General features: G+C 68.2%; 5 protein-coding genes across 5 annotated transcripts in view; 1 reads left to right on the plus strand and 4 right to left on the minus strand.

Moving 5' to 3' along the window:
* Positions 1-10: 10 nt before the first annotated feature.
* CHLRE_01g034350v5 (uncharacterized protein) lies at positions 11-7323 on the minus strand. Its single transcript, XM_001690031.2, has 9 exons — positions 6798-7323; positions 6592-6628; positions 5767-5973; positions 5464-5515; positions 5116-5285; positions 4222-4771; positions 3132-3553; positions 2448-2973; positions 11-2112 (listed from the first exon to the last, which is right to left on the minus strand). The coding sequence occupies exons 1-9, from the start codon at positions 6853-6855 to the stop codon at positions 112-114; spliced, it is 4023 nt and encodes a 1340-aa protein (XP_001690083.2). The 5' UTR covers positions 6856-7323; the 3' UTR covers positions 11-111.
* A 312-nt stretch (positions 7324-7635) lies between these two features.
* On the minus strand, positions 7636-11483 carry CHLRE_01g034380v5 (uncharacterized protein). The gene is made up of 7 exons (XM_043058695.1): positions 11017-11483; positions 10552-10648; positions 9865-10274; positions 9591-9704; positions 9063-9376; positions 8656-8894; positions 7636-8476 (listed from the first exon to the last, which is right to left on the minus strand). The coding sequence occupies exons 1-7, from the start codon at positions 11343-11345 to the stop codon at positions 7841-7843; spliced, it is 2139 nt and encodes a 712-aa protein (XP_042928609.1). The 5' UTR covers positions 11346-11483; the 3' UTR covers positions 7636-7840.
* Positions 11484-12075: 592 nt separating this feature from the next.
* On the minus strand, positions 12076-13903 carry CHLRE_01g034400v5 (uncharacterized protein). Its single transcript, XM_001690032.2, has one exon. The coding sequence runs from the start codon at positions 13806-13808 to the stop codon at positions 12696-12698; it is 1113 nt and encodes a 370-aa protein (XP_001690084.2). The 5' UTR covers positions 13809-13903; the 3' UTR covers positions 12076-12695.
* A 100-nt stretch (positions 13904-14003) lies between these two features.
* On the plus strand, positions 14004-18723 carry CHLRE_01g034451v5 (uncharacterized protein). The gene is made up of 7 exons (XM_043058696.1): positions 14004-14180; positions 14324-14357; positions 14949-15095; positions 16013-16153; positions 16545-16648; positions 17241-17505; positions 17994-18723. The coding sequence occupies exons 1-7, from the start codon at positions 14086-14088 to the stop codon at positions 18099-18101; spliced, it is 894 nt and encodes a 297-aa protein (XP_042928610.1). The 5' UTR covers positions 14004-14085; the 3' UTR covers positions 18102-18723.
* Positions 18724-18727: 4 nt separating this feature from the next.
* Positions 18728-23116, minus strand: part of CHLRE_01g034500v5 (uncharacterized protein) — an 18396-nt gene continuing 14007 nt past the window's right edge. The window contains exons 18-19 of the mRNA XM_043058697.1: positions 20768-22868; positions 18728-20553 (exon numbers count right to left, since the gene is read on the minus strand). Coding sequence (XP_042928611.1) covers positions 18979-20553; positions 20768-22868 — 3676 coding nt within the window. The 3' untranslated portion in view covers positions 18728-18978. The remainder of the gene's footprint in view (positions 20554-20767; positions 22869-23116) is intronic.

The raw sequence follows: 23116 nt of genomic DNA on the forward strand, positions 1-23116 counted from the left end.
CCTTAAATGTGCTGGTCTATTATTACATACGCTCACACGGCGAACCACCCCGCCTGCCAGCACTCGCGCCCAGTGCCTGTTGGCGGCAGCAGCGCAGCTGCCGCTGGCTGTTTACTGCGGCACTGCCGCAGCCGCAGCCGCGGGCACTGCAGCGGCTGCAGCCGGCATGGGCGGGTAAGTCACGGGCCCGTACAGGGGGCCGTGGAAGCTGCTGACGGGGTGGTGCCAAGTCGGCACGGGGCCGGGGTGGTAGTAGTAGCCGGCAGGCAGCATGTACGGTGCGGCAGGAGCGGCACCCGCACCCGCACCCGCACCAGCGGTACTAGCAGCAGCGTCGGCAGACGCAGCCGTCGCTGCCTGCTGGTGGTGCTGCTGCTGCTGCTGCTGCTGCTGGTGTTGAGGCGGCGGCGCCGACGTGCTGCCGAGCAGCGCGTGGTGCATCTGCGGCGGCAGCGGCGCCGCCATGCCCAGCCCGTTCCAGATCAGCGGCGAGCACGGCGGCGACGGCAGCGCCGGCGGCCCGCCCAGAGGCGCCAGCGGCGGCAGGTAGGGCAGCGCTGGCGCCGCCGTCGCAGCCGGCGGCCAGACGCCCGGCGAGGAAGGCGCTGACGGCATGGCCTGCGAGCTGGCGGCGGAGGCGGTAGCGCTTGCGGCCGCAGCAGCGGCGGCGGTGGCGGCGGCGTTGCAGGCCTGCAGGGCCCCGGGCCAAGCCGCAGAGGGCGCGGCAGCAGCCGTACCAGCAGCAGCAGCAGGGGCCGCGCTGCCGACCGTAAGGCTGCCCGTGGCGGCGGCGGCAGCCCCGGCGGCGTTAGCAAGGAAGCCGAAGCTGCTCTCCCGCTTCATCATCTGCATCACGGCTGCGTCGCTGCGGTCCGCCGCCGCCTCTGCTGCTGCGCCAGCCTGCACGCTGCGGGCGGTGCCGGGCTCGGCCCCGCCGCTGCCGCTGCCGCTGCCGCCGGCCTCACCCGACGGGGCTGAGCTGGTGGAGCTGCTGCCGTCACCGCCCGCACCAACACCCGCACCTGGAGCAGGCACCGCGGCAGCAGCTGCCTCAGCAGCAGCAGCAGCAGCAGCCGCACCAGCGGTACAGGCAGTGGCGGCCGCGCCGCCGCTGCCGGCGCCGGCGGCTGCGGCAGTGCCGCCGCCGGACCCTCCCAGGGCGTCCAGGAGCGGCGAGTCGGGGCAGCCAAAGTCCAGGTGCAGGTGGGCGGTGTCGAACAGGTTGGGCGGCGTCCAGGCGCGCAGCGGCAGCGGCGTGGGAGCCAGGTGCAACAGGTGGGCCAGCGCGTGTTGCTGGCGGCCGCCCGCCTGGTGCTGCTGCTGGTGCTGCTGGTGCTGGTGCGGCTGCTGGTGCTGCTGTTGAGGGCGCTGCTGTTGCGGCTGCTGGCGCTGCTGGTATTGTTGCAGGTGCATGTGCTGCATGTGCTGGTGCTGCATGTGGTGCTGCGGCTGCAGCTGTTGCGGCTGCTGCGGCTGTTGCGGCTGCTGCTGCCACAGGCTGTTCGCGTACGGCTGCTGCTGCTGCGGCTGCGCCAGGGAGGGCCGCGGGCAGGCAATCGCTGACGGCTGCCGCTGCAGCTCCTGCTGCTGCTCAGCAGGCATGGTGGGCTGCTGCCTGGCCTCCTGAGCCGGGGCCGGCGGCGGCGCCAGGGGCGGGGCCGGCGGCGCCGAGGTGTCGTAGCTGAACAGGGCGCTGCCGCTGGCCACGTGGCGCAGGCCGCCGCCGCCACCCGCCGTCGTCATCTCAGTAGCGGCCGGCGACAGGAACAGACACGTCTCGTCGTCGTCGTCAGCAGGGCCGGCGGCGGCCACGGCGGCGGCGGCCGCCCTGGCGCCGGCGGCGCCAGGGGCGGTGGCGGCAGCGGCGGCGGCGGCGGCGGCCGCGCCGGCGCCGGTGGCTGTGGTGACGGTGGTGGCGGCGGGCATGGGGTCCAGGGAGAGGGACAGCTGGGCCGAGGCGGCGGGGCCGTGCAGGCGGTGGCTGCTGCTCACGTGGCGCATGGCCGGCGCGGCCGACTCGTGTTGCGGTGAGCCCTTGGGTCGGACCTTGCCGCCGCCGCCGCCGCTGTAGCACCCGCCGCCACCGCTGCTGCTGCGGCGATAGGCTTGGAACTGCGCAGGCAGCCGGTAGGCGCAAAAACTCTGTTCAGTTTTGCAACAGAAGACGTGCACGCACGCGCACACACACACACACACACACACATGCGCGACAAACAAGGTGCTAATGCGCTCCTGGCACTAGCAACTACGGGTTGTCCGGATACACGATCACGTGATCTGATAAACAACTGTAAACCGTTGTTACACACACACACACACACACACACACACACACACACACACACACACACACACACACACACACACACACACACACACACACACACAGAGTGGCATGGGCGGGCACGCACTCGTCCTGTTTCCCGTTCTGTGTGCCTCGTCCTCACCTCGTCCTCCTCGCCCGCCGGGCCGCCAGGCGCCGCCGCCACCGCCGCCATGTGTTGCATGTTGTTGGTGCTCCAGTTGTACGGCAGCATGGACGTCCAGCCGCCGCCGCCACCCCCCGGGTGCTGCTGCTGCTGGTGCGGGTGGTGCGGGTGGTAGGGGCTGCCGGCTGTAGCAGCGGTAGCAGCTGCTGCCGCCGGGAAGCCGGAGGCGGCAGTAGCGGCGTGCGCCAGCATGCTGCCGGGGGGTGCCAGGGCCGCACGGTCGCCACCGCCGCCGCTGGCGTCGGCGCCAGGCGCCAGGGCGGCGCTGGACGCGACGCGGGGCATTACCATGCAGCCGGCGGCGGCTGCTGCGGCGGCGGCAGCGGTGGGTTCGGCCTGGCTGGCGGCGTAGCCAAAGGGCGACATCGCTGGCTGCTGATGCTGGTGCTGGAGTTGGTGGTGGAGCGCTTGCTGTTGATGCTGGCTGGGCAGGGCGGGCTGCGGCGGCTTCTGGAGCGGGGCCATGCGGATGCCGGCGCTGTCGCTGCAGTGCGCACGGTTGTAAAACAAAACACAAGGACGCAAGGGTGCGAGAGGGAGGCGGGCGTCAGATAAGGCGCGAGGCAATCACAGAGGCTTGAAGATTAACAGCTGGCCTAACGCGGCAAGCAAGGCGTCATAGCGCCCGCTGCGCAAACTCACCACACACTCTCGCTGCGGGCGGGCGGGCGCCGCTGCGGCGCACCGGCACGTTGCGCCGCCGCCGCCGCCGCCGCACCTCCGCCGTCGCGGCGCCGCCTCTTGGCCGCGCCGCCGCTGGACACCTCCGCCTCAGCGCCGTACTCGGCCCTGGCGCCGCCGCCGCCGCCGCCGCCGCCGCCGCCGCCGTGGCCGCGGCCGGAGCCGACGCTGGCGCCCGCAGGCTCGCCCGCCTCCGCTCGCTTCACCTGCATCTCAGCCTGCATCTCTGCCGCCTCTGCCGCCTCTGCGGCCGCCCCTGCAGCCGCCTCCGCCGCCTCTGCGGCCTGCATCTGCTGCTGCTCCTGCGCCTCCTCGTCCTCGGCCAGCTCGTCCATCAGGCGGCGCTCCGCCTCCACCATGTCGCGCAGGCGCTGGCTGCTCAGCTGCGGGCGACGGACACGGATCAGCAGAAACAATTAATGTGATTATGTTGACAGACACAATAGACAACCGGAAAGCGTTCTAAAAATGTCACAGCCTGCTATTGAAGCACCTGAATTTTGTAGCGTGCTGCTATCAAGGCTTACGAATTCCCGGGGGGGGGGCGACATGGGGGCTTCCGTATATTTTACCTAAATTTAGTATAATTTCGGGCGGACACGGGCAAGGCGTGGCAGGGTTGCACCTATACTTCGGCCTCCGAAGCGCATGGGAGCCCCTGGGCCGTCTACACATCTCCCTGCTCATGACAGCTTGTCCCCGCACATACCCAGTCGCCCTTGTCAACCAACCCGGTCAAACATCATGGGCAGGCACAACCCCGTGGTATTTGCCCCTCCACCCAGTGCGCTCTCGCGCACCTCTCGAGGGACACTGTTGCAAATGATCACAACGCCCGGAGAAAAAGCTATGAAGTAGTAATCGTGAGTAGTAATGCACAAGTTGTTTTGGCGTCTAAATTCAACGACCACCACCGAACTTCACGGGCCGAAATCTTGACACCAAGCACGGTAATTCATGGTTTGGTAGGTTCGAAGAAATATCGTGCAGAAGGCGACAATTATATGGCATTAAAAAAACCCAGCAGGGCATCATCTTCAACGCGGCCTACCTGTGCGGCGCGGCGGGAGGAGCGGCGCACGCCAGGCGCCAGGTCGTCCGCACCGTCGTCCACACCCACACCCGCGTCTGACGCCAGCGGCACCGCCGCGGTGGTGACGGTGGTGGTGGGGACAGCGGCGCTGCACAGCAAGCCGGCGCCGGCGAAGGTGACCACGCCGCCGCTGCTGTAGGCGCCGCCGCAAACAACGGCGCCGCCGCCAGCCGAGTGCGCGGCGTCGGCCGCGGCCGGGCCAACGGCGCCGCCAGCCGACGAGCTGTCCGGGCTGTTGGCGGCGACGGTGGCGGCAGTGACGGCGGCGGCGGCAGTCGGCGCCGAGGTTGTGCGGGCCGCGGCGGCGGCGTGTGCAGCGCGGCTGCCGCCGCCGCCGCCAGTGGTTGTAGCGCGGCTGGCAGTCCGGCCTCTTCCTCCGCCTGATGCCGCGGCCGCTGCTGCGGTGTGTGCGGTGCGGCTGGTGGTGGAGTCGTCCAGAGAGTCATCCAGGTCGTCAGGCAGCAGGTCCTCGTCAGGGTCCTCGGACGTGTCCTCCTCCTGGCTGCCCCTGCGGTTCGCGCGTGTGTGCGTTTGTAAGTAAGTACATGCTTTTCAAGGAAGAACACGAGGGAAGGAAGCGCGCAGGGCAACGGAAGTGCGCAATGCGGGCATGCGGTGTGACGCCGCTGGTTACGAAAGGTAGGTTAGGGGTTGTGGGCGCAGTTGCGGTTCTTTATGTGAAGAGAATCACATGAGCACACACCAGCACACACAGCACGTGGAATGTCGTACAAGTGCACTAGGGGGGCGTAATGCGGGCGTATCGGCCACAGAGAATATAAGTGCACTAGGCACAATGGTGGCAGACGAAAAGCCACAACACCACCCACCGCACGCCCCAAACTCACACACCTGTTGTTGCGCTTGCGCTTGGCGCCGCCGCCTCCACCGCCGCCGCCGCCGCCGCCGCCGCCCCTCTTGCGTGGCGCCACTGTCAGGTTGAGTGAGTCAAGGTACTCCTTCAATGGGCCCGCCGGGTTCTCGGGCGTGACGCGCTTGCGCAGCGTGGCGTTCCAGTGGTTCTGCAGCGGGCGGGCATGTAAAATATCACAGTAAAAATGAAGAAGGCGAGGCAAAACGAGGGAAAGACGCTTGCTCAGTTCGCCGCCCGTCCCATCACGACACAACGCGACCCACGCATTGAACGCACAAACACACGCACGCGCTGCACACCCGCTAGACAAGCCCACTGGAACCCACCTTGACTGCGTTCTCGCTACGTCCGGGGATGCAGCGCGCGATGTCGCTCCACCTGTACGCAGCCAGAAACGCAACCCACATCAGGGTCAGGGGGTTGTTGCGGGGCGTCGCCTCTGGCCCGCCTCGCCTGCACCTCTGCACCCGTCTGGCCTCATGCTCCACTGCCCGGCTCGCCGACCCACATGCGGTCAACTGTCCCCCTTCCACCCCGTGCCTCGAGTTCTTCTCCCCCCCATCTCCATCCATCACCCCCCGACCCCCCCCCCCCCACACACGCACTCCTCACGAAACCCACAGACTCACCTGTTGCCAAGCCTCTTGTGAGCATCCACCACCAGCACCTCCTCCTCCGGCGTCCAGGGGTCCTTGCGCAGCCCCGGCGACAGGTGGTGGTTCCATCGCTCGCGGCACTGCTTGCCGATGCGGCCAGTGGCCTCGGTCTTGCCGGTGGCCTCGTTCAGGGCGCGCGCGATGGGGCTCCAGTTGCCCTCGCCGAACTTCTTAACCAGCCTGTTTGGGGCCATGGCGTGGGGGTGGGAAGTGGGTTTTGCGAGATGGGAAAAGGGGCATGGGTGGTGTCGCTGCCCCTCGCTGGGGTTTTCGCACACAGGGTTTGAAAAACGGTACCGCTCTAGCTTGCGCGGTGACACCGGGTGACATGTATCTCGCCGCCTCCGTCGCTGGTTTGGGCTGACGGGGCGGCCCCGGCGTGGTGCCTCATACATCGCAGACCGGGCCCAAGAGCCCACGCCGCGAGTTCAAAAGCCTGCGCCCTGCAAACAATACCACAAACCAACCCTCCCACGCGGCGGCTGCTGACGCAGTACCGGCATGGCAGTGCACGCAGCGGCGCTGCTGCCCTCGACCCCGTTTCCGGCCGCCCCAATCACATCTAGGTAACGGCCGCGGGGGTTGTTGGTGGCGAGGCGCTGCCTCGCCTGGCGCCTGCCCTGTCGAGCCTCCTGGTGAGCCCGCAGACGCCGCAATGGCGCTAGGAGACAGCTACGGGCACTATGGAATGGTCGCGGGAGGTCGGGTGGTGCACGCGGCCCGTGCCCGGCACCGACCCGCCGCACGGCCGCGGCTGCGGCGGGTCGTAAAAGCCCTGAAAGCCCTTGAGCCGCGCACCTGGTGAGCAGGGCATCTTCCTCCGGGCTCCATCCACCTGTGCGCACAACCATTGCAGTAGGAAAGCCGTCAGCGAGCGCGCGTACGCCTCGAGCGCCTGCCGAAAGGTTCGCGATTTCCTTTTGCGCTGCTGAGGTCGAGGACGTAACCAAAAGTGCACTCGGCTGCGCTTCCGCGTCGCCGACGAATTTGAATGTCTTCTTCACCTTTAAGTTTGGCAGTTGGGTGCCGCGGCGGGCCACCAGCTGCGGACCGGCGCGACATCCCTCCCAGTCCGGGCGCGGGTTCGCACGGCTGCTCCAGCTCGGCGCTGCTACCGTGCCGGTGCGCGCATGCGCAATGGGCACAAAATGACTAGTTTTGGCCGAAATGCACGCGACAAGCCCAAGGCTGTGTTGCGCAACACCCTGCCGATTGTCGGTGCCCACAGGCCAAATCTAGGCTATCTGATGGTTTTCGCCAATTGTTCCGCAATGATTGCGGCTGTCCTAGATGGCCAGCTCCTGGCCAGGGCCAGCGCAGCAGCACAGGGTTTTCGGTTGGGAAGAAGTTCTTGCGGTGAGCCCTATGGCATCTTAAATGTGCATTATGTCTATGTTTGTATTTGCATCACAGGTGCCTCAGAGGTACTAGCAAGCCCTTCCAGTTTGCCTGGGAATCGGATGCGCGTGCCTGACCCTTGGAATGGAGAAATTCGCTGCATCGAGAGTTTTGCCCAACAGCTTGATGTTCGACTCTTCGAATGCACTTCAATGCAGCTGGCCTCGAAAATCTAGGCTAGGGCCGGCAGCGCGCAAAGTCATCTCTTTGGGGTTTTGCCCCGGGGGTACTCCTAGTAGCACGCTTGTCCCTCAGGCTCGGGCCACCACCGGGCTCGGTGCACGCGCACCAACAATGGTGCACGGCACGACCATGTCCACGTCCTAAACATCCAACTCATGCATCCTAGCGTGACTCAAGCTGCCGAAGCCATGCATGGGGGGCAGTTTGTTGTTGTGTGTTCCCTGCCTGTTCCTGACCTGGCCTGACCCAAACCTGACCCAAACCTGACCTTCTTTACATACCTCGAGCATCCTGGGCTTGGGGTGGTCACCAAGCGCCGCCGGTTGTAAAACGTTACATACTCATAATGGTCTATGCACAATCCCGCGAGGTGCACCAAGTCGATGTGTTGCACGCGACTGAACAGAAACACCCGGTTCTACAACACTGCTGCCTCCTCTTGCACACACACACACCCGTTACTAGCCTAGAACCGCTTGCCACCGATCGGCGGCGGCTCTGACCAGCGCGATCCCCGACCACGGCCCCCCGTTGCCTGACGGCCCCCGTCGCCCCTGCCCCGACCGCCGCCTCTGCCGCCACCCCTGCCACCGCCCCGCGGCCGCCCCACCATCCGCACGTCCTCATCCTCCTCCCCATCCCCGCCCGCGCTCCGCTGCGCCGTTGTCGGCTCGTCCTCCTGGCCCTGGCCACGCCGGTCTCGTGGCCCCGCCGCTGCCTTCGCCGTTGGCTTGGCCGACTCCCAGTCCTCCCAACTCAAGTCGCCGCCCTCCCCCGCAGCCTCCTCTGAACGCGCGCCGCGGCTCCGTAGGTCGCGGAAGTCACGGCCTTGCCCGCCGCGGCCCTGACGGCCGTCCGCTCCCTCCTCCTCAACCTCATGCAGCCAGCCCCTGCGCCGGCTGCGGCCGCGGTCGCCGCCGTCGCCGTCGCCGCCGCGCCGCGCGAAGCGCCCCTCGCCTCCGTCCACATCCACGTCTGCTCCCCGGTCGCGGTCACGGCCACGGAAACCCTGCTGCTGCTGCTGCTGCTGCCGGCCGCCGGCGCTGTCATCGCCGTTGTAGAAGTCGCGCATGTTGCGGCGGTAAGCCTGGGTCTGGCGTGCCTGCAGTGTGCAGGGTTGTGCATGCACAATCGGACATGGACACAGGCGCGCTGTCATGGCAGGTCGAGATGGCGCTGAGAGAGGCATACCGGTGCACGGGTGCAATGCCAGGGCACAAGCACCAGTAAGCAGGGCACTACCGGGTACCACCGGAACGTAAATACACCCCCATGCCTCACATCGGTCGTGGCCGGCCCCGCCTCGTCGCCGTCAGCCTCTTCCTCCATGCCAACCTGCGGCCTCCGCGACCGCCCACGCCGGCCCTCCGCCTCGCCACCGCCGTCGCTCTCCTCCTCCGCGTCGGCCCGCCACCGCAGCCCCGGCCGGCCCTGAGGCCGCAGCGGCCGGTCGCCCTCCCCCTCCTGCTGCCGGCGCTCCCAGGGCTTCTGGGCACCGCGGCGAACGGCGCGAGGGGCGTCTGCGGCATCGGCAGGTGTTGCAGTCAACGACAGAAACAGAACGCATACAGGGATGGGACCATGTCGACAACTGGACGGGTTTCCGTGGCGCGGCGGAGCCTCGAAGTGCTTGCCCGGGGCGCATTTGCGCCCTATACCCCGAAGCCACCACGCACTCAGGCACTCACCCGCATCCCCGGCGACCTCCTCTTCCAGCTGCACCGGGCCACGCCGTGGCCGCTCCGCATCCCGAGCTGGCTTGAAGCTCCTGCTGGGCGCAGCCCCCGCCCCTGCCCCCGCCTCCGCCTCCACCGCCGCCAAGTCCGCCGCCGCCGAGGCCGCCGCCGCCGCCGCGCCGTACATGGAGTCGGCATCGGCGGTGGCGATTGCCTCCACCACGCCGCGGGGCTTGCGGCGGCGCGGCGGCCTTGTGCCGTACAGCGCCAGAATGTCGTCGTCGCTGACCACCGTGTTGCTGCGGGCCTCGCTGTCGTAGTCACACCTGCATCCACAAGAAAACAAAAACCCACATGGTCCATTACATGTCGGCGTGTGTGTTTCCTTTCCTGGTGCTATCTAACACACACAAGTCGGTTCGGCTGTAACCAGGCGCATGGAGGAGTCACATGGACAACCGGCCGCGCAAGGACCCATGGTGGCGGTAAGGGTGCGTGTTGTAGTGGTGTTGGCGAGTGATGCAGCGCTGAGCCACTCGCCTGAAGCATCGGCGGCGGTCGCTAAAGTTTGCGGCGCCGCATTCGCCGCAGAACCAGTCGCCCGCCTCCACCACACCGCCGTTGGCGGTGGCGCGCCGCAGCCGCTGCTGGTGCCTGTCCAGTGGCAGGGGCAAGCGGGGGTGAGGACAAAAATTGGCTGGACTGGCCTACGAGGTTTAGAATCATGGGGACTCGGCACCGTCGCTCCTTGCTGCCGCCCTGGCACCCTGACGCCCCTCCTGCCCTGGCACCCTGCCGCCCCTCCCAGCCTCACTTGCGCGCCGCGGCCTCCGCCTCCTTGACCTTGCGCCGCTCCTCCGGACTCAACTCCGCCGCCGCGCGCTCCGCCAGGACCGCCGCCGACGGCGTGCCCATCTCACTCTCCAGCTCCGCCACACGCGCCACCGCCTCCGCCACCGGCTCCGAAGTGGCCGCCGCCGTCACGCGCACCAATAGGTCCCGAACCAGCACATCCAGCCCCGGCGCCACACGGCCCGGCGCCGCCTCCGCCCACTCCCACAGCACGCGCATTGCGTCCTGGAAGCTGGCGTGCTCGCGCAGCGCCCCCGCCCCCAGCCGGATGCGCGCCCGGGCGTAGGTCTCGCCCAGGCGGCGGTGCGCGTTGCGCAGCTTGCGGTCGGGCTTGTCGCGCGGCAGCAGCTCCGCAGCCGCAAGGTCGCACAGCTGCGCAGCGCGTGTTCAAGAGCTCAAGGTACGGAAATACACACTAGCGTGTGAATGCGTGATAAAACAGCGACGCCACAAGCAGGTTATAGGGCCCACGCTCGGCAACCCACACGCCCCCACCTCCCACCGGTTGGGGCTCGCATGCCTGCCCCCACCTCCCCAAAACTCCGGCAGCCGCAGCCGCAACTGCAACCGCAGCCAAAGCCGCAGCCAAAGCCGCAGCTGCAGTCGCGGCGACAGCCGCAGCTGCAGTCGGGGCCATGCCCTCACGCACCTTGTCCTCGGGCAGGCTGAACAGGATGTCGGGTCGGCGGCGCGCGAAGCTGAGCAGCGCCGCCTTCACGTCGTCGTGCTCGTCCAGCATGTCCTCGCTGCGGGGGCCAGGTAAGGTAAGGTAAGGTAAGGCCAGTGTGATGGGTAGTGCTTGCCGGGATGTGTTGGGGGGGGAGAGGGGCCCGTGGCGGGGTAGAGGCAGCGGTGTGGCAGCAGTGCGTGGCGTGGCGTTCAGCTCGGGCCCCCGGCGCGCATACATACACGCGGCGTTCACAGATTCCGCCAGCCCACATCGGCATGCACGTCCACAGACATATACGAGCAAGGCAAATACACCGTGCGAGCCGCCGCTGATGCTGGAGGGCTTAGGAAAGTGGCGGTCCCCGTGTGCTAGGCCGCGAGCGGCATCACATCCTGGCACGCGCCACCGCACCTCCGCCCACCCGCTGCGCCAACAGTCACTCACACGGGCGTGTCGGGGTCCTCGAAGTCCCCTTGCTCGTGCAGCAGCCGCAGCAGTGCGTGCCACAGCTCCAGCCTGGAGGCCCCCTCGTTGGCGCTGACGGCCGTTGAAGCAGCCGAGGTCGCGGGAGCGCCCGCAGCAGGGGCCAGCGCCGCCGGTTCCGCGTCGCCGATTGCGTGGGCTGAGGAGCCCGACGCTGACGCAAAGCATAGCTGCCGATGACTAAAATTCGCTAGCGACGCTCTTCCGACAGCAAGCGGAACGGGCGGCGCCAGGCGCAGTGCGGAATTTGCACCGTGGCGCAGCTGCGCAAGGCTGGAACGACCCAGCATGTTTGTTGTGCAACAAATAGCTTCAAGAAGTGTATGTTGCAGAGGAGAGAGTAAAGAGCACAAGCACCGTGAAAGCCTGGTCATGCGGACTTGTTCAACGCGCGTGTCGGGGGCCCTGCATTTAATACTGTCGATATGCAAGTTAGATTATACCTAGCATATGATAGCGTGGCTCTTCAGCGGCGACCAGCGGTTCAATTGAATTGGGCGCTGACGCAGCCCACCCCATGCCCGCACCCGAGGCACGCCAACACAGAGGTAGGCTGTCGGGCCACACGGACGCGGACCAATGTAGATGCTCATGCCCGCACCCAAATCCCAGGAGAGCACTCCTCTTGGGTCCTCGGCCTGCTAGCACCCAAGCAGCCGTTGCTCCTCGGCCCCTGCTGCAGTGCTTCCTGCTGCCCTTGCCATCGCGTGATGCTGACTGGGGCTAGCTGTTTCTGGTACTGCCGGCCGCTTGTGCAGCAAGTCGCCAGTTGAAGCCTTGAAGGGCTTGACCTAGGTGCATCCACGAGGTGCACCCCTGACATGCCCCAACCTTGCCCTTCGTCCGTCGCCTCATGTGTGTACCGTGCAGCTCTTCGAGACTTCCCCCGCACCACACCCCTTCCCAGCCGCTGTCTCACCACTTGATGGCCTGCTCTTTCTGCTGCTCCCGCTACCGCTGTCGTGGCCCTCCCCACGTGCATCCCAGTTCCCATGCCCACGTGACATCCGGTGTGGCATCCAACCATGAGCTTTACACAGCCCCTCACATACAGGTTCTCCACCGCCGCATACCTACCAAACAGTGAATCCCATACAGACAAATGCCCCTCTCGGCGCCACACCTCTCAACCATTGTACACAGGTTTCTTCGCAAGGCGTTGCTGCCTTGCCTCCGGCGAAATTAGGTACGAGAAACGCACAAGCTCTGTGGTCAGTTGCGCGCACTGTTCATACTGATCCCCACAGCGACAGCTGCCTACTATGCTGATCCCCAATGTCGGGCCAGCGCTCCCTGCTACGGTCAGTTCCGCACACACGCCCACAACCAAGTGAAACATCTGCTCAACCCGACGCCCTACGTAACGGGCACGAGCCGTCTGAGCGGCCGGGCCAACTCCCTACCGCTTGCCCAAAACCCGTGCCCCACACCCGCCGGGCCCGTTACCAGCCTCCATCCCAGCCATACCTAGCAGCCACTGCCTCTGCTGTCGCGTCTCCTTACGCCAGCCCACATCGCCCAACACCCCACCGCAACACATCGTGTCCTGCTCACCGCAGCGCCGCTGCTTCTTTTCGCCGCTGCGACGCACTAGCCGCCGCCGGCGAGCTACGCCGCCGCCCAGTAACACGGCCGCCTGCTTAGAAGGAGCTGCGGGGCCACTGCTTGCTCTCGTTCCAGGCGGCGATGTCCAAATCCTGCGCCGACGCCACGTCCAGGATCCACTTGAGCTTGCCGCCCTTGGGCCGCACCAGCTGCGCCGGCAGCGCGCCCGGCAGCGCCTGCACCTCCAGCGCGCGCTGCACGATCTCCTTCTTGCCCTCGCCCAGCGCCACGATGGCCACCTCCTTGGCGGCGTTGATCACGGGCAGGCTGAAGGTGATGCGCTCCGGCGGCGGCTTGGGCGAGTTGGAGACGGGCAGCACCCAGCCGCTGGTGGCGGCGGTCTCGGGTCGGTTGGGGAAGAGCGAGGCCACGTGGCCGTCGGGGCCCACGCCCAGCAGGATGAGGTCGAACTTGGGCAGCGCCGCGCCCTCGGTGCGGGGCAGGGCGGCGGCGGGGATGGAGATGATGCGGCCCTCGTACTGCGTGGCGGCCTGGCCCACGGGCAGGCCCTCCGCGATGGCGTACACCTGGGCGGCGGGGATGGGCACCTTGCTCAGCAGCGCCTCGCTGACCGCCTTGTGCGTGCTGTCGGCGGAGCTGTGCGGCACGTTGCGCTCGTCCACGTAGAAAATGTGGGTCTTTGACCAGTCAACGGACTTGGAGGCGGCCAGGGGGGCGAGCAGAGAGGGCAGCGAGCCGCCCGACAGCACCAGCGTAAAGGCGCCCTTGGCCTTGACTGCCTCCGCGGCGGCCTCCTCAACCAGCTTCACGAGGCCGGCCTGCGCCTTCTCTGGCGTCACGTACAGAAGCACGTTGACGTCGGTCTCGGTGTCATGGTACTGGAACTGGTGGGGGACCAGGTCGATGCCAGCGCCCTTCGAGGTGGAGATGGGTGCAACAGTGCCGCTCGACATGAGGTGACCGCCCATCACCGGCGGGATGCCGTTATGCCACTGGCCGTTGTTGGGGATCACGTTCAGGTAGGGCTTGTCGTCGTCCTGAGCACCCGGTGCAGGGGCCTGAATGCGCTGCACGGGCTCCGGCTTGTTGGGGACGGTGGTCGCGGCCTTGCACACGATGACACGGCTACCTGCGCTGCGCTTGGAGGCAACGGCAGGCTGGGAAAGACGCGTGTTGGCGAGCATCATAATTTGCACTCAGTCGGCGGCCTCTGACAAGTCGCCTGTCAATAATGCTCTACAAATGTACGCAGAAAACCCTGTTAGCCTACGGTAATGTGAATTTGTTGCGGGAACCCGGATGCAAGTAATGGGCCCAACACGAATCGGGGCAATGTTCCGGCACGGCGTTGGCCTGGGCCATTTTGGCCTCGGCGACCGAGACCGTGCTGCGAAAACTTCTGCCAACTGCCGTGTGCTGTTCAATTTTGCAAATACCCTTGCATTCATTACTAGGTTTGAAACCATGGCCAATGTTAAGTCGCTCAGCGACCTGAACGGGGAGGGGGACGACGACAAGCAGAGCAAGCACAACGATTACTATGCTGGTGGTGAGAAGAGGTGAGCGTGACCAGGGGAAAGCTTGACGGGGGCTGGGGTTTTGAGAGAAACGAGACTTTCGCACAGATCCGCGCGCGAAGCCGGTCCGCCTCGCTCCCCTTACCACCTCAGTGTGCATTGCAACCTTTTACACCTATACACAGTGGCCAGCTACTCCGAGGAGCCCCTGAGGATGAGGTGAGAAGCCCCCGCGCTTGAACTCAGCGTTGGGTTTGGGGTTTTGCCCCGCCCCTGCCGGTGTACTACTAGAATCACGTTTGTCCCTCAGGCTTGGGCCATTATCGGGCTCGGTGCACGCGCACCAACTATGGTGCACGGCACGGCCTTGTCCACGTCCTAGACATCCAACTCATGCATCCTAGCGCGAGGGAGACGTGCTGAGTGGCCTGCAACGGTGCCTTGTGGCACGGCCTCCGCTCGGGCTCGGGGCCCTCAGGACACCGGCCCGATGTCTCGAGTCTGTGGGGAGGGGGTCACCACCTGCACACCTGTATGTGCGGCGCTGCTGCATTGAGCGCATCCCTGTCCCCTCGCTTGGCCCCCTGCACGCATGCCGCCCCACATCGCGGGCCCTACACACCCGCTGCAGTCCATGCGTCTGGCGTCTAGCGCCGGGTGCAACCCTGCCCATACCTCGGCCCCCTCGCTGGGCCTGCACGCTGACCCCCTGGCCTCTCACCCCTCACCCCTCCTCCCCACCCCCCTCACTCCCCGGCCCACCGCCTTCACCTCGCAATCCCCCGGCCCCTCGCCTTCCCCGCCCCTCAGTCTGACGAGGAGGATGACCGCGTGGGTGCGCTCTTCAACCGCGCACGCCAGGCGGGCGCCGCCGCCGGCACTGCCGCCGACCTGCCAGGCCAGCCGCCCCGCGCCTTCCAGGGCACCGGCCACACGCTAGGAGGCGGCCCGGTGCCGGTGAGGAGGCGAGGGGGTGGGGGTTGGGGGGGAGAGGAGGTTAGGGAGAGGGGTGGGGGGTTGGAAGAGGAGGTTGGGGCGAGGGGGGGAGGTGGAAGAGGAGGTTAGGGAGAGGGTCGGGGGTGGAAGGGGAGGCGAGGGAGAGGGTCGGGGGTGGAAGGGGAGGCGAGGGGGGGGGATTGGAAGAGGAGGTTGGGGAGAGGGGTGGGGTTGAAAGAGGAGGATAGGGAAAGGGGTGGCGGTTGGACGAGGAGGAGAGGGAGAAGCGTCGGGGGTTGGAAGGGGAGGCGAGGGGGTGGGGGATTGAACGAGGAGGAGGGGGAGAAGGGTGGGGGGTTGGAAGAGTAGGAGAGGCCGACGGAAATGGGGAGGGGACGGGGAGGGACCGGCGGGCGGGGTAGGCTGCAGGGGCTGGTGGGGCTTGGTGGGGGGTTCGGAGAGGAGGGAGCGGCGCGCAGCGCGCGGCGTGGCACGGCGTCGCTTAGGGTGCTGCGAGAAGGGGGTCCTGGATGAGGGCATGGAGGCAGAGTCTGGGAAGGGATGGGGTGGGGGCAGTGGTGTCGCGGGTAGCGGCGAGGTCGAGGCAGTGTTGGGCGAGGGATGGTGGCGCCTCAGGCAGGATGGCGTGCAAGGAGAGGGCAGGGCAAACGAATGCAGGCAGGGGTGGCTGGGACACGGATTTGTGGATCCAGCTTTGATTCCGGCGCCACAGAGAGGTTGCGGCCTATGTGCCCCTTTGTAGGCTAGCTAGGGAGCTAGCTAGCGAGCAAGCCGACAAGTTGAGCGTGGCCCCAGCGTCCTGGTCTACGGCGTCCTGACGCGGCTGTGGTCTATGGCGTCCTGACGCGGCTGTGGTCTATGGCGTCCTGACGCGGCTTTGTGTCCCACTCCTCCCAATGACTGCGCGCCCTCGACAGAGCAAGCCGCCGCCGGAGACGGAGGGCCCCCGCAACCACGTCATCACCTTTTACAACGACGGCGTGTTCACAGTGGACGACGGCCCGCCGCGCCGCGTGGACGACCCAGCCAATATGCCCTTCATTGAAAGCATCTCAAAGGTGTGGGGGTGAGGGGTGCGCGGGGGTTGGGCGGGGGGGTTGCGATGGGCGCGGTGAGGCTGTGGTGGGGGGAGGCGGGGCAGGGAGTGGGTGCGGTCAAGTCGGGGCGCAGATGCACCGCGGCGCTGGAGGGTGGAGCGCCCGGGCGTGGGACAGGGGTCCTGGTCGCGGCCGCAACAGAGGGGTGTGGTGCGGGGCCGCGGACGTGCGGGTGATTTCAGGCCCAGCGGGCCGATGTGTTGCGAGGGGCTGGGCGGTCGCGCTAGGAATAGGGCCGCGGTGGGGTGGGAACTGGAGTTGTTAGTTGCAATTGCATTTGAATTGGGAAGGCAGTCACTTGATCTTTGACTCACATACGCTTGGCCGTGCGCATGCGCATGCTCACGCGCAGGGTGAGTGCCCGGCGGAGTTGGACCCCGGCCGGCCGGGTGCGCCTGTGACCGTGAACCTCATGCGCAAGGAGGAGCCGTACTCGGAGCCGGAGCGGCCCAAGCAGTGAGTGGGGGTGGGAGGGCGGCACAGGGGCGGGGGGTACATTCATGATACCGGTACGTGCAGGAAGGGGGGCGGGGAGGAGGCAAGGGGGGATGGATGGGGCCTTGGCCTTGGCACGTCACGTGGTGGCAAACGTCGTGGCGCAAATGCATGCGTGGAGTAGGGGAAGCGAGGGGGGGGGGGTATTTCCACCATTCTGAATGAAGAAACCAGAGACAGACGGTCGCTTGACAAGTCGAAGCAAATGTTGCGACAATACTTGTGTGGGGACGGCGGCGAAGAAGGCGGCGGGCGACCCGCGCGGGAGGGGAAATAAGCGAGCTGGGCCATCCGGGCTCGGCACAGGGCACGGGGGCAGGGCGGGCCCATGCAGCTAGGCAGCGCTATGTTCTTACCGCCCACCATCCGAACCGCTCCGCCAACACGTGGTGGCGACACACACACACCTGCCACCCCGTCTGCCGCCGCCTCCCGCTGCGCCATTTCCAGACCTTCCGACTGGTCCTGCCTGGAATCCCCCCCCCCGTCTACCACTTGCTTAACCAATCATGAATGTAACCCCCTCCCCTCCCCCGCCTCCCCCCACGTCCAGGTACTTCACCGGCACCGGCCGCACGCTGGGTGCGCCCACCTCCACCTCTGCCGGCGCCTCCACCTCCGCCGCCTCCGCCGCCGCCGCCGCGGCCGCCGCCGACGCCTCCGCCGGGGAGTGGCAGGGCGTGGACGAGGCACTGCCGTCCACCAGCCTGCAGCTGCGCCTGCCCGACGGTAGCCGCATGGTGGCGCGATTCAACCAGGGCCGACACACGGTGCGCGACATCCGGCGCTTCGTGCGCGCGTCGCGGCCCGACCTGTCGGTGAGAGCGGGGGCGGGAGCGGGGGCGCGAGCGGGGGTGGGGTTGGTGCAGGGGTAGGGGCTGGAGGAGCGGGGACGGGAGCGGGGGCGGGGACGGGAGCGGGGCGGGAGCGGGGCAGGAGCGGGGGCGGGAGCGGAAGCGGAAGCGGGGGAAGGGGTCGGGGCAGGGATAGGTACGGGTGAATGGGGTGGGGTGGGTGGGTGAGAGGAGGCGGAGGATGGGGACGGAAGTTGGGGAGGTAGGGTGGATGGCTTGGAGAGGGGGTCGCGGGTTGCGTGGGCGCCTGCCTGACGCTCTCAGACGCACACGCACGGGCTCTACTGGCACGTACGCACACCTGCCTGCCGGCCGGCCGGCCAGCCTCACTTGGCCTGCACCCTCACTTACCTGCCATCCCCCCTTCCGTTGTTTACATGAACGGCTATCCCCTCCTCACCTGCCTGCCATCCAACCCTCCGTCCTTCACATGAACGGCTATGCCCCGACAGACGGCCTACCAGCTGATGACGGCCTTCCCCAACAAGGTGGTTGAGGGCGAGGAGCAGACGCTGGAGGCGGCGGGGCTGGTCAACGCAGTCATCATACTCAAGCTCTGAGGCGGCAGGCCGGGGGGAGGGGCGGCTGAGCGGGGGTGCGGAGAAGGTACAGGCAGGCTAGGGTGCAGATGCAGGTGTTTTGGGGGAAGTTTTAGGGAGAGCAAGGCGGCAGGAGGATGCAAGGGCGAGTGGAATTGTCATCCGCCCTGGGCGGTGTCAGTAGTTGAGGGCCGTGCTGGTGCTGCTGCTGTGCGTCAAGAGCTGAGTAGTGCTTATTGGCACCCTGGAAGTCACGCATGGAACTTTTGCCTGCGGTCACCATATTTCTTCAGCCAGCAGCGGTGCAAGGAAGCATGGTAATGCACGGAGCAGATGTGGATAGTCAGTCACACATGCTGATGTGCGCAGAGGCGGAGACGAGGGGTGGAGGCAAGGCGGCAGGCCGCTGCGGCTGACCTACTCTTGCGGCTGCGAGTGCGCTGTCTGTCTGATTCCCCTGCGCCATCCGTTGTGGGGTGGCCCAGGTGGTTGGCAGTGCGCAAGGGCAAAGCCCACGGGCTGGCACCAGGGCCTGGCACGGTTCCCACGACTAGCACGGAACTGAACGGCCACCCGAAACATGGGTGCCCAAGGAGGAGCTGCACCTCACCGCCTCACAAAGTCATTAATGCTTTTGCTCTTAGGCGTCCCACTCAAGAATGAGTGCACACCGATCAGCGACTTAGCTTCCAGAAAACTTACCCTACCTATTTATTTCAGTTCCCCGAGTCTGGTCTACCCGCTAAACCCAGCCGCGGCAAAGGCAGCCGATGTACCGTAATGACTGCTCTGGCGCCTGCGCCCGGCATTGTGTCCGCGTGTACATGCCACCAACACAAACACTGTGGTTAAGGTGGTCCAAGTAATTGCAGCTGCTGCCTCACTCATCGCCGCCAACTCAATGAGCTTGGCTGCCCACCGCCCCCGGCCCCAGGCGCGACGGCGACCGAGTCCGCCCAGTCCCGCCGCCTACCGCCCCACCACCGCCCCCGCTGCCTCCTCCACCTGCGCTACCGGCACCACCACCACCACCACCACCACCACCACTACCACTACCTGGCGACGCCGTAACCATTGGCGCCGGCATGCCAGCAAGTCCCGTAACCGGCCCCGCCGCCGCCGCAGCGGCAATCGCCGACGGCGTCGTGCCAATGCTGCACAGTCCAGCCAAGCCGCGGTCCGGCGTATGCAACTTAACCCAATCCAAAGGCGGGTGCGACTGCGTCGGCGGCTGTGACTGCGTCGGCCGGCCTTGCCCTCTGGAGGAGCTGGCAGATGACGGCGCCGGCGGCAGGTGGTGGGGGTGGTGGCCGCCGCCGCCGCCGCCGCCAGGCGCCCCCGCCGCCAGCTGCGCCGGCGGGCCGTCGGCCGAGCGCGGGCGTGGCGCGTCCGGAATGGGCTCCAGCATCGCCGGCGGCCGAGAGGACGGCGTGGTCGGCGTCCGCGGCGGCGTGTACTCCACCGGCGGCAGCTGCGGCCCCCGCGGCGGCAGCGTCCCAGACGCCGTCAGCGCCGCCGGCAGCGCTGCCACGCCGCTTCGCGCCGTGGCGGCGCCGCTGGCGGCGCCGCCGGCGGCGGCGCCGCCGGGCACGCCCAGCGGCTGCAATCCCGCCGGGCCGTGCACGGGCGCCGCCGCCGCGGAGGCGTTCAGCGTCAGCGCCGGCGCCGACAGCTGTGACACCGGCGCCGCGCTGCGCATCGGGTTGGCGAAGGCGGGGCCGCTGGTGCCGGGCGCGCCGGCGACGGGCTGTGGGAAGCGCACGGTGCCGGCCTGCCCGGGCGCCGGCTTGGGGCTGCTGGTCAACGGCGCCAGCGGCACCGAAGTCGGCAAGCCGACGGGCTTGTACTGCCCTGACGGTGTGGGCAGGTGCGGCGCCAAGTCGGCAACCGGCACTGACGCCAGCGCAGGGTTGGCTTGCGCTGACGCCGCCGCCGCCGCCGCCGCCGCTGCTGCTGCTGCTGCTGCCGTGCGATTGCCGGCGGCGAGGTGGCTGGCGGCGACGGCGCCCGCACCCGCTGGCACCACCGTCAGGTCCGGCACCAGTCTCGAGGGCGACACATCCCTGCCGCCACCGCCGCCGCCGCCCTCACGCTCCGCGCGCATCGCCGCCGCCGCCGTGCCCGCCACCGGCCTCAGCCAGGGGTTGTCGGGGCACAGCTGGATCGCATCGCCGCGGCCCAGCTCGTGCGGTCCGGGCGGCGCCCAGCCCAGCGCGCGGCCGCGCCCGGGCGTGCGCACGCCCTCGCCCGGCACGTTGACGGCGCCGCCGGCTAGCGCAGAGCTGCCCGGCGCCTGCCGCTGCGCCTGCCGCTGCGCCAGTGCGGCGCCGTACACGCGAATGGATGCCTCCACCAGCCGGTCCACCAGCTCCGACTCCTCCTCCAGCTCTTCCAGGTCCATCTCGTCCAGCGCCAGCAGCTCGCCGCGCGCCTCCAGAGCACTGCGCAGCGCAGCACGGCGCGCCAGCGCCACCTGTGCGGCGAAGGAGGAAAAGCACGGACCGATACGGCAGTTAGGGTAACTGAAATGTAGGACGGTAAGGTACGGGGTTTGGCGAGTTGGAGATTTGAGATCTGGGATTGAGCGCGCCTGCAGATTTGCTGACCGCTGCGAGACGCTAGGTGTTGCAAGGGACAGCGGAGAGGCACGAGCCTGTGTGCAGAGCACGCCGATCGAGCACACACACCTGCAGCTTGGCAGCGGTGAGGCGCGGCCGTTTGGCCTGCCGCCGCCGTCGCCCGCCGGTGTCGTCTGTGTGCACCTGGCCCCGCGGCTCGGGTCGCGACGCGTCGTCCTCCCGCTCCTCATCTGCTTCCTCGTCCCCGCGGCGGCCCTCCTCCGCATCGCCCTGGTACGCAGGGCGCGGCGCCGCGCCGCCCTCCGCCGCCGCACCCTCCTCCCGCGCCTCCTCGCCTTCAGGCACGTCCGTGGCAGTGAGGAACCAGCCGCCAGCGGCGGCGGCGGCGGCGGCGGCGGCGGAAGGCGCGGCCGCGCCGGAGGCGGCGGCTTTCGCCGCCGCTACGCCAGCGGCGCGTGCGGCCGCGGACGCCGTGGGCTGCAGATAGCTGGGAGGACCGGCAGTGCGGCTGCTGCTCCGGGATAACGCCTGGTCTCGTGTGCGGCGGGAGGAGGCAGCGGACTCCTCGACGGCGGACTCCCCAGCGTGCCCTGAGCCTGCCGCCGCCGCCGCCTTTCGCCCCTTCTTCCCCTTCTTCCGCCGCCGCACACTGCCGTCTTCGCCGTCTGCCGCTGTGGGCGAGGCGGGCTCCGAGTCCACAACCATGCCGTCCTCCCCCTCGTCCTCGTCCTCGTCCTCCTCCTCCTCTCCATCCTCGTCATCTTCATCCTCAGGCACGTTGAGCGCCACGCGCCGCCCGCCGCCATGTGAGCGGCTGGAGACGCCGCGGTCCTTCCGGCTTGCGGTGGCGCCGCTAGCGAACGACTGCGCGCGCGAGGCCGCCGCCGAGAAGCCGCCAAGATCCCCGAAGTCGCCGCCAAACATCGGGTCGTGGTTGTCCGTGAAATCCAGTCCGCCGTCGTCCCCAAAGGGGTTTAGGTCCGCCTCCAATGCGTGGCTCCGCTGCTGCGCCCGCGCACTGGCGATGGCCACGGTGGGGTCGACTGTCCGCGGGCTGCGGTTGGAAGCGACACTGCTGCCGAAGCCCACATGCGACCGGGCGCTGGTGGCGCGCGCGCTCGTGGCCCGCTCCCGCCCGTTGCCGCTGCCGCCCACGTCCTTCGCGCCGCCGGCCTCTACCGGCACCAGCGCGCCCCCGCCGCTGCGGCGCATGAGCGGCGGATCGGCTTCGCCGCTGCCGCCTGCGGCAGCGGCGGCGGCTGCCGCCGCCTCCGCCGCTGCACGGCGCTTGGCCTCCCGCCGCGCCGCCGCCACGGGCACCCCGTGCACGCGCCGGTTGCGCCGCTCGCCGCCGCCGCCGCCTCCACCTCCGCCCTCTGTGCGCTGCAGCGCATCTTCCAGGTGCTCGCCCGTTAGCTGGTTGCCGGCGTTGGGCAGCGCGGACAGCAGGGCCTCACGGAAGGCGGCCGTGGACGTGGCCAACGAGCCGAAGGCCAGGCTGCCAGCCGATGGCAGCGGATGCGGCGCCAGCGCCGCACCCATGGAGCGCTGCGTCCGCAGCGGCCGCCGCGGCAGCACGTCGCGCGACGACGCCGTCACGCGGCTGGGCGCCGGCTTGGGCTGCAGCGTCGCCGGCGCCACGATCTGTTCCGACACCGCCCGGGGCCCGTCGTAGTAATAGGCACCGCCGCCCGCCGTCACGGCGGCGGCGGCGGCGGCCTCCGCTGCCGCCGCCGTGGTTGGCGCGCCCAACGCGCCCCAGGCGGCGCGGTGGCCGATTAGCGCGCCGGCGGAGCCGGCGCGCGCCTGTTCTCCGCCGCCACCCGCCGCCAGGCTGGCCGCGCTGTGGTCTAGCAATGCCGCCGATGGCGAGGCAATGCCGCCCAGGTTTGGGGACACGGAGATTTCGGCGGCCAGGCCCACGCCGGAGCACTCGGTGGGCATCTGGCGCAGCGCCAGCTGCGCCTGCGCCGCCGCCGCTGCCGCGGCGGCGTCGCGCCGCACCTTGGCCAGCGCACGCGCCGCGCGGCGCTGCTGCTCGCGCGCCGCCTCGCGCCGCCGCGCCGCGTGGTTGAGCTGCTCGCCTGAGAAGGGCCCGCGGCGGCCGGTGGCGGGGTCCGTGCCGGGCGGCGCCATGGCGTAGGTGTTGAAGGCGCCGGTCCACTGAATGGCTCGCAGCTGCTCCGACATGGCTCGGTCCTCCATCAGCCTGTGGGATGGAGGCCGCAAGGGGGTTTACATTCATGGTAAGCTAAGGCAATGGTAGAGGGCGTGGGAGGTTTGGTGAGACGGGCGGGCAGCGCCACACAGAACATATGATACGCACACTAGTCGCCCCGGTTGGTAGTCCCACGTCACGGACGCCTGCTTCCTTCCTTCCTTCGTTTCATCCGTTCCCTTGTGCTCCCCAGCGCAACACCGCATGCCACGCAGCCCAACAGCCCCAAACGGCAGCGC

The sequence above is a fragment of the Chlamydomonas reinhardtii genome, chromosome 1 (genome assembly GCF_000002595.2).
Source record: "Chlamydomonas reinhardtii strain CC-503 cw92 mt+ chromosome 1, whole genome shotgun sequence".
NCBI lineage: Eukaryota > Viridiplantae > Chlorophyta > Chlorophyceae > Chlamydomonadales > Chlamydomonadaceae > Chlamydomonas > Chlamydomonas reinhardtii.

Coding starts and splice junctions, on each gene's coding strand:
- CHLRE_01g034380v5 (XM_043058695.1), bottom strand. CDS start 11,345: ATGCTGGGTCGTTCCAGCCTTGCGCAGCTGCGCCACGGTGCAAATTCC. Junction 10,649..11,016: donor GAGGACCCCGACACGCCCGT/GTGAGTGACTGT, acceptor TGGCCCCCGCAG/CGAGGACATGCTGGACGAGC. Junction 8,477..8,655: donor CGGGGCCGGCCACGACCGAT/GTGAGGCATGGG, acceptor TGCACACTGCAG/GCACGCCAGACCCAGGCTTA.
- CHLRE_01g034451v5 (XM_043058696.1), top strand. CDS start 14,086: ATGGCCAATGTTAAGTCGCTCAGCGACCTGAACGGGGAGGGGGACGAC. Junction 16,154..16,544: donor TCATTGAAAGCATCTCAAAG/GTGTGGGGGTGA, acceptor GCTCACGCGCAG/GGTGAGTGCCCGGCGGAGTT. Junction 16,649..17,240: donor GAGCCGGAGCGGCCCAAGCA/GTGAGTGGGGGT, acceptor CCCCACGTCCAG/GTACTTCACCGGCACCGGCC.
- CHLRE_01g034350v5 (XM_001690031.2), bottom strand. CDS start 6,855: ATGTCGCGCCGGTCCGCAGCTGGTGGCCCGCCGCGGCACCCAACTGCC. Junction 4,772..5,115: donor AAGCGCAAGCGCAACAACAG/GTGTGTGAGTTT, acceptor CGCGAACCGCAG/GGGCAGCCAGGAGGAGGACA. Junction 2,113..2,447: donor CGGCGGGCGAGGAGGACGAG/GTGAGGACGAGG, acceptor CTGCCTGCGCAG/TTCCAAGCCTATCGCCGCAG.
- CHLRE_01g034400v5 (XM_001690032.2), bottom strand. CDS start 13,808: ATGATGCTCGCCAACACGCGTCTTTCCCAGCCTGCCGTTGCCTCCAAG.